General features: G+C 35.9%; 2 protein-coding genes across 2 annotated transcripts in view; one reads left to right on the forward strand and one right to left on the reverse strand.

Moving 5' to 3' along the window:
* The window catches only part of LOC136815901 (uncharacterized), a 54,131-nt gene that overhangs the window by 27,157 nt on the left and 18,232 nt on the right, over nucleotides 1-8,742 (reverse strand). The window lies entirely within an intron of this gene.
* Nucleotides 239-6,320, forward strand: LOC136815899 (uncharacterized). The gene is made up of 2 exons (XM_067072348.1): nucleotides 239-1,646; nucleotides 4,535-6,320. The coding sequence occupies exons 1-2, from the start codon at nucleotides 686-688 to the stop codon at nucleotides 5,347-5,349; spliced, it is 1,776 nt and encodes a 591-aa protein (XP_066928449.1). The 5' UTR covers nucleotides 239-685; the 3' UTR covers nucleotides 5,350-6,320.

Below are 8,742 nucleotides of genomic sequence, written 5' to 3' on the forward strand. Positions count from 1 at the left end.
CGTGGTTTGGATCAAGAGATTTACAAAACATTTTTCTATGTTTCACAAGAAAATTTTTCTCCCATTATCGGGCAAGGTGGAAGATGTTATAATATTCTTATTAAAAAAATAATTGAGTTTTATACACTGCGGTATTATCATTGCCTTCAAAAAAAGAAATCATTAATAACCTCAAGTTTTAAAGTGTGATGGAGATCCATTTGCGAAAAAATATCCCCGTTCATTTTATTTTTACCTTGCGCTTTGGGATCATCACATGAGAGGATTCTCTTGCTGAAGGGGATCAAACACTATTTACATGTCTTATATTAAAACTGTAATTCTTAACTGCAACTGAGGACGATTGCAGTTAGAGATTGAACTTTACGCTTTTGGAATCATCACATGAGCTTTATGGTAAAAGGCTCCTCTTGCTGAAGGGGAACACATTGTTTATAAGGCTTCTATAAAAGTGTAACTTTTTACTGCTACTGAGCACCAAAAAAAGGACGACTGCGTGCAGAATCGATTATTAAACTTTAAAGATTAACTACTTTGAAAAGATTGGAAGAATACCTTCATATTCATATTGGTTACATTTATTCTACAGCTGAATCGATTTCTGATCAATATTTTTTAATCTAATGGACAAGTGAGAGTAATTCATGAAATCACTCGTACTCTATAATAACTCGAATTTTGATTAATGGCAAGTTATTGGCCGTGGTCATGTCGAAGTAAACAACAACCTTCAACTAGAAACAGCAAGAAACCAGAGCCAGGAAAACAAAGAGTACCAAGGAAAGCAGTTATAGAGCCAGAAAGTAACAGTGATCGACAAGGAGAAGAAACTATAGTCGAGTCAGAGATGTCTCGACCACAACCTATAGAAGACCCTTCTAGCCTTCGAGCATTGCAGCAGCAAGCATCTTCTAATTATCGATTGAATATAGAAGCAAACAGTCCTTCACAGGCTTTCCAACACGATGTTCCAAGATCTCAAAAACATCGTATGAGCAATAGAAACCCTGCTGTTCCTCCTCTTGCTCCTCCTACACAACCACTTCAAATTGAGCCCAAGAATGAGGATATCAATCAAGATTCAGCTCCATCCAGAAATCCAGAAATACACAGAAATACACAACAGCAACAGCTTCTTAATGATAGCAGTACTCCGAGCTTAGGACTAAATGCTGAAAAACCTTCCTTAGAGAGACTGGTAAGGGGTGGAGAAGCTGAAGGAGGGGATGCTCCTCCAGTAACAAGTAACCAAAGACGAAATGCAACTAATCCCTTACAACGACCAGTAACAGAAACTGAGGAATCGAGAAGGTTCGGCCCTCTAGGGGGTCAAGAGCAGCTGCTAAGTGGAAGTCATCAACCACGTAGATTAGATGCTGAAGACCTTGCGTTACAGAGACGTGGACCAGGCCCTGAAACACTCAGAGGATTTGTCGATCCAGGAGCACCAGAGCAGGCAGAAGACCATGCTAGTGAAAGAAGTATGAGATATGCTATACATGGGAATCAAAATGACCAAGAAAGCACAAGCGAAACAATTTCTACCACTAATGAAATCTCTACTAGCCGTGTAGCTTTGAATGGAGCAATGGTCGTCCGCGAGGATGACATCTATGGAGAAGAGAAGATTGGAGCTCTGATAAATGGTAAGTCTTTTTATGGGATGGAGGTTTGTTTGTAACACCCTTTCTCACAGACCCACTGGGAACCCTTCCCACTGGAAAAATTGACAAAAATATCGCCCCCGGTGGAAATTGATACTCCAATTTTTGTCCCCACTAAAAAAAATTAAATAAACCAATCCTCATTGCAAAATAATTTGCTATTTTTCCCATCCCAACTCAATTTTGACTTGAAAACAAAAGAGTTTAAATCCCCGGTCATAAAAAATATGGGAATACCAATCCCCATCGAGTTTCAGTCCGTTATTTTTATCCCCCTGGCTGAAAAAATCCTACCGGATCTGTGAGAAGGGGGTGTTTTGTAAGTAGCGAAAATTGTACCAGTTTTTGATTTTACTGTTAAACGTAGTATAACCATCAGTAAACGTTATTATTAGAATCATAAAAAGCGAACAAATTGACTGGATGCGATTTTGGCTCGCTTGTTTTTGCTCTATAGATATACTTCCCGTGAGAAACGTTTTCGGTAGAGGATGCGCAGAAGTCTAGAAACAAGCATTAGCAATCAGTAGCGTAGACAGGAGGGGCGCAAAATTTGTATAAAAGAGCAGATTTTTATGACACAGTAATTATCTTTTTCTATTATGAATAGATAATTACAGTGTCATAAAAATCTGGTTTCCTACACAAATTTTGCGCCCCTCCTGTCTTAGACGAATCACTATCTAAGAAAAAAGCCCAAAGCCAAAGAAAATTCGCAAACGGGTTTTCTGGCCGAAAAGAGTTTACAGTCGGTAGAGTTGCCAGTCTTATACTACCGTATTACTTCCAATAAACGCCCTCCTTCTTTTAAACGCCCCCTCGAATAAACGCCCCTCCGAAAAGGAAAATTATTCAATAAACGCCCCCCTCAAATAAACGCCCCCTTCGAAAAAACGCCCCCTCTAAGGGAGGGGCGTTTATTAGAAACTTGTGATTTTAATATTTTATTACAAGTATTGATTGGGATTGAAGGAAGATATTAGTCATTTTTTGTAACTAGAGTAGTTTTGATGCAATTTTAGTCACCAAAACCAAAGAAATCTGCACTGAAATCTTGATATAGAACTAAAATAAAGAGTAGATTTCCCAAAATATTCGACGTTAGACTCAAATAATTTAATAAACGCCCCCTTCTTTTAAACGCCCCCTCGAATAAACGCCCCTCCTAAAATCGAAAAAATTCAATAAACGCCCCGGGCGTATGTCTTACTGTTCATATGTCTATGGAATATCTAGCTAAACTTTATAAAATTCCTTAAAAAACATGAAATCATACAAGTTTGTTGGTTTTTTTTTTTTTTGCCTGAGGATTATAATCCTTATTTTCATTCCTTATATATAAAAAGTCCATTTTAAGAAAATAAAAAGTTCTTGTATCTTCTCCCCACCAGAATTGCTCAAAGGCAAAAGCAAACAGATAAAAATTATTAAAAGTATAAATGCTTGCAATTTGTGACTTTCCTGTTGATAAAAAACACAGTGGATGAAAATTCTCATGATAATTTTTGCACGGAAAGAAAAAAAGTTCCAGTTTAAAAAGCTTTTGCAGTAGGTCGATCTTGCTTTGATCTGAGCTTGAATTTCTTTTCCATCCAAAAAGTTTTTGAGACGTTGAAAAGAGCATGAAAGGAGAATTATCCATGTTAAGAAATCCCCAGAAATTATAAAGTTTAATGGAAAAATACCTATCAGTAAAAACCCCAAAGCAAATTTAAATTGACACTAGATTTCTGATATAGAAAAACTGATATTAAAATAGGTAATTCAATCATAAACAAATGATTCTAAACTGTTCTCCGACAGTACCATATTATAGTCGCGACTTACATATTCTAGAAGGCTGGTGTGAATTTTTCCAAGTCATATACCAGGACGCCAAGTGAAAAATTGTAAGTCATAATAACATAAGTAACAATCTCAATTTATACCAGGGCATCAGTAAAATATTCCAAGTCATAATCTCAAATTGTACGAGGACGTCAAGTGAAATATTCCAAGTCATAATCTCAAATTGTACCGCCAGGACGTCAAGTGAAATATTCCAAGTCCTAATCTCAAAAATATACCAGGATGCTGTGCCAAATATTTCATTTCGGTATCGTGCTCTCTGCAAATTACTGCCACACATTCTCTCATTATTTTCCTCCCATGCATCAAATTTCTGATTCTTAGCTACCAAGAAAATTAGAATAATAATCTGATAAATTTTTACAGAGTACCTAAAACTTGAATTTTTAACTAATCAAAATGAGAAATCCCAAATTTTGAGGAAATATGAAAGTTGTCGTACGGTATAAAAGCAGTTTGTAAAGTCCACAAATAAACTTTGTTTGAAATTTCAAGTTGTCAAAGAACTGCTAACACCAGATGGAAATAACTTTTAAGAGTGGATATATGAGGGTATTCACATATGTAATGAAACACTGCCTGTGATTCATAGGATTTATAAGAAATACACAAAATACACACTTACCTTATAGTTTCTGTGTCTTTTTGTTGTAGACTTTAGTTGAAAAATCATTTTAAAAACAGCTTCTAGAGAAGCATACTTGAAGAAAGAGTACTCCCTTAAACTAAGTTATCTTGTATAGTCTCAATAAAACAAATGAACCAAGAAGAAAAAATCCATAATGAGCTGGATTTTCACAGAAAAACAACAGCCATCTTGTCTTATGTCCTCTTCCACCAGCGTGTTTTTGATCGTTTGAACCAAGCTCGGCCTTTAAACTTAGGCGGTTTTCACCACGGATCGATTAACCATCACTGTAACGGACAATAACATCGTCTACTCTTGTCTACGCTACTGAACAATAGTAGTGTATTTTTATAAGGCACTTGAGATTATTATACACGTTTTTATATTTTTCTAGACTTCCCAAACGTTTCGCAAAGAGATTTAATGATTGCAGTTCAAACACTACACATGGAAAACAAAAAGCTAAAACAGCAAGCGAATACACGCATGACCGCATTTAACCAATTCTTCGATTACGATGTCCCAAAGTTTCGTCAGATTATTGAAAACCCTTCCACTGATGTAACAATTGGAGAAAATAAAGATCAAAAGATCCAAGGTTTACAAAGTCAACTCAGTGAAAAATTAGAAGAAAATGCTGTGCTTCAAAGCAAAGTAGAATCCTTGGAAAGTCGTTTGAATCAATTAAAACCGTATGGAGCTTACAAGTCAGATAATAAGAGAATCAAAAATGAAGATCATTTTATGGATGGTCTGTTACGATTTATAGAAGGTAGAGAAACAAAAACCGATATTTATCCTGATTATAGAACTTGGTTTGTAGAAATATCAAAGAAGATGGTGACAGATCATGCATACCAGTGTTCAGACCATATTTTAGCTAGGATTGAAATGGACCCTAACACCGAAGGAATTAAATTTTCAACCCAAGGTCAAAAAAAGTTGTCCTTCTGCCAAGGTGCTTTCGCTGAGGATATAAGTGAGGAAGGATGGCCTGATGATGTTGACGACATTTGTATCCTACACCCGACAGACAAGACGGGTCGATTAGAGATCCCGAAGAAATCATTACCAAAGACTGAAAATAGCCCGTTTTCTGTAGGCTATATGTGGTCTATCGGCAGGAACAAAGTACCGGAAGATTTTTTTGGAGACAACAAATGTTATAAACTGATACTATGTGCATTTAGACGATTAAATGAGGTATAAACGACATGGCTGTATGCTGTTTATCGGAAAATCGGAAAACACCCTCAGAAACGCCCCATAGGCATGATGCCTCCCAGAGCAGAGTATTAGCGAGTTTATGTATTCGAGATAAATAGAGGGGGACGGTATAAAGCAAAGTTGACATGTCTCGAAAATCACCGTCCACTTTGCTCGACGACGGTAAAAACACCAAGATACCGTCGTCTGTTTAGGTGAGCAAAGGCGATAAAGAGCCGTACCGTCACCTTCGATATCCTCCGATACATAAACTCGGTATTCATTTCGAAGGGGCGTTTGTTGAATTATATTCCATGGTAAGAGAAGTGTTAAAAGGGTTTATTGAAATTGATAGAGTATTTTTTTATAATTGTGTACTAAATATTCAATTAATTAAGGGTATGTAGTGTAAGGTAGTCTATTGTCGACATCCCTCACCTAATTCTGACACCTTTCTTTAGAGATTGGAATAGTTAGGAAGACCAGAATCACTGATGGACAAATATATAATTTGGTCTCTGACCGCTAAGCAAAGAAATTTAGTTTCCATCAGCAATTCCAACCTTTTTATTTTCCAATCTATAAAAAAGGTGTCGGAATTAGATGAGGGATGTCGACATTAGACCAACTTACGATAGTAGTTTTATGAAAGTTGCATTTTGTGAGTAACGGTTTAAGGCTGTAACTAGGTATTTAGGACGTTACGTCCTTTACTTTTCTGTGTACAAGTAGTTTTAATTAAGTGTACTGTAAGGTAAGGTGTCGGAATTAGATGAGGGATGTCGACATTAGACCAACATACGGTAGTATTTTTAAGTTTCGTTACGTTGAAAAGGTATAGAAGTAGTTTTGCATTTTGTATATAAAAAATGTTTTAAAAATCAATTTCTTATAAAATAATAAATAATGTCTAGGTTATCGTCATTTAATGTTCGAAAACCTAAGCCATTTACAGTCGTAATGAAGGAATCTTAGCCGATACTCTTCCATTTGGTCTTGTAATATTGAACATTTTAGGAACAAAACTCTTAACCGTTGGAAGAATATTGTAATGAGTGACATTTTCCTCCTTTTAAGTGAGTCAATTTTTGAAAAGAAAAAATTATTATGCTTTCAGTAAGTTGGTCTTATGTCAACATCTCCCATCTAATAGCCTAGAATCCTTTTTAAAAACACCCTGTGTCACAAGCCCTTTGGGACCCAAACCCTGCTGGAAAAATTTGGGCACATTTTTCGTCCTCGTTGGAAAACAGACCTTACAATTTCAGCCCCCTGGAAAATTGACTTTTATTTTATCCTCATTTAAAATTCAATGAAAAAAGTTACACTCTAAAACCATTTTCTGGATTTTTTACTCTCATTGGGATTTCGATAGAAAGTTTTATCTCCGCTGTAGGAAAATGTTTCGGCGGGGCTTCGAGACAGGGGTGTTTAACAGCACGAATTGGAATATTTTAACGTGGTGGAGTAATATTTCAACATATTTTCTTTGTAAGAAGCTCCGAAATTTTCCGAGCTTTCGGATATTCTTAGCTCTTTTTAATTTTAAGCCCAAAAATGTTAAATTGTTTTTATTTTCACCATGTTAGCCTTACATTGTTCTTAACATTTTGGCCTTTGAAGTCTTTTGTTCTTATATAATTTGTTCTCATATAAAAAAACAAACACAGTCCATTCTATAGAGAAAAAAAGGTCCATTTTTGTTCAAGGTCATAGTTTTTACTCAAGGCCGGTCTCCACTTTCGCGCGAAATGGGCAACAGTTTTTTCTTAACCTTAGCGCGAACAATACGTCAATTTAGACCAATGGAATTGCTTCATTTTTCAACCGACCAATAACCTTATAGAAACATCAAAAGATTTTCGCTCATGTCGCACGAAAGTGGAGACCGGCCTGAAAGGAGTTCTACTTTTTTCATCTGTTACGTCAATTTCGACCAATGGAATTGCTTCATTTTTCAACCGACCAATGACCTTACAAAAACGTCAAAAAAAATTCACTCGTATCGCGAGACTAGCCTTTAACCCTTTCCGGACGCACGGGCCACTGGGTGGCCCATGAATCGTGTTCCTATATGACGCACGGGCCACCGGGTGGCCCATAGCTTTGTAAAAGATTTTAACAGTTTTTGCGCCAAAATGCAATAACATGGTTTTGAATAATGATTTTGAGATAAATTTCCCGTAACCTGCAAAAAACCGCTTTTCGATATCTTGTTTACAACAAGAATTATAAAGTTTCAATGTTTGTTGCAAATTTACTCAGGCTAAATCTGTAAGGGAAAAATTGCTCAAAAATTTGGACAAAAAATCACTTTACTCAGATTCTTGGAAAGCTTATGACATGAAATTTTTTTTACCCGGTCAGTAATAATTCAATTCTCTAAATCATATTCAAAGTTCAAGGCGTAAAGCAAATGCCTTTTACTCTATTTCTTTATTCAAAGTCAAAAATTTTGCCTTTCCGAAAAAAAATCTGCCGATTTTTCGGTCACGTGACCAGGTGTCAGCCATATTTAAAAATTTTTTTTTGGTATTTCAAAACCCCTATTACATGTGAAAAAAATTAGGTATTACTTATCATGATATCTTTTATCAATCACTTTCTATTGCAATTTTCGTAAAGTCAGTCAAAAATCGAATTTTTGTTTGCGTCATATAGCCGTGAAATCATGCGTCCGGAAAGGGTTAAAGCGACTGATTGTTTCGAGTTCATGTAAAAAAAGCTTAGTTAGTGACTTAATAATGTTGACACAAACAAAACTTGATAATCCAAAACAATTAACAAGAAAACTACAAAGATAAATTCAAGTCCCTACAAGTCTTTTAAATGCTTTTCAAAAGTCCCGGTTAACAAAATAGACTTAATTTTTGGACTAACAACTCTTACAAAAAGTCCCACAAAACAAAAATGGCATTAGTTTTAGGACTAACAGCTTTTACAGAACTTTAATCCGTTATAGATATACTTCTAATTAGTCAAAACGATCTAAAACGGTCGAATCTATATGGTTCATATCATGATTACTTTTAAGTCTTCTTACACAATCTTCGAACAATATCTATGATAAAACAAAAAGCTAGGCTAGGATTAAATAAGTTTCGATAAAAGGTTCCCTGTCATCAAGTATTGCAAAACTTTACACTAATTCCTTACTAAATTATGTGACTCCACAAGCGATTTTAGCAGCGATTTTAAACCGGTGTCAAACCGGCCTAGTTAGACCTGTCAACATCCTTTATAATAATTTCTTTTTATGCAATCGTTAGTAGCAAACAATGACGAACGGAAAGGACCAGTCTAACAAATTACGACAGCGACCGTAGTGCAGTAGTAGAGCATTCGGCTACGGTACGCAAGGTTGTGGGTTCAACCCCCAGCCGGGTCATACCAAAG

This window comes from Clytia hemisphaerica, unplaced genomic scaffold (genome assembly GCF_902728285.1).
Source record: "Clytia hemisphaerica strain Z4C2 unplaced genomic scaffold, Clytia hemisphaerica genome assembly, whole genome shotgun sequence".
Classification (NCBI taxonomy): domain Eukaryota; kingdom Metazoa; phylum Cnidaria; class Hydrozoa; order Leptothecata; family Clytiidae; genus Clytia; species Clytia hemisphaerica.

Bases quoted from the DNA above. Each gene is read 5' to 3' on its own strand.
- LOC136815899 (XM_067072348.1), top strand. From the start codon at position 686: ATGGCAAGTTATTGGCCGTGGTCATGTCGAAGTAAACAACAACCTTCA. The intron at 1,647-4,534 runs GTAAGTCTTTTT...ATATTTTTCTAG, and splicing joins GATTGGAGCTCTGATAAATG to ACTTCCCAAACGTTTCGCAA.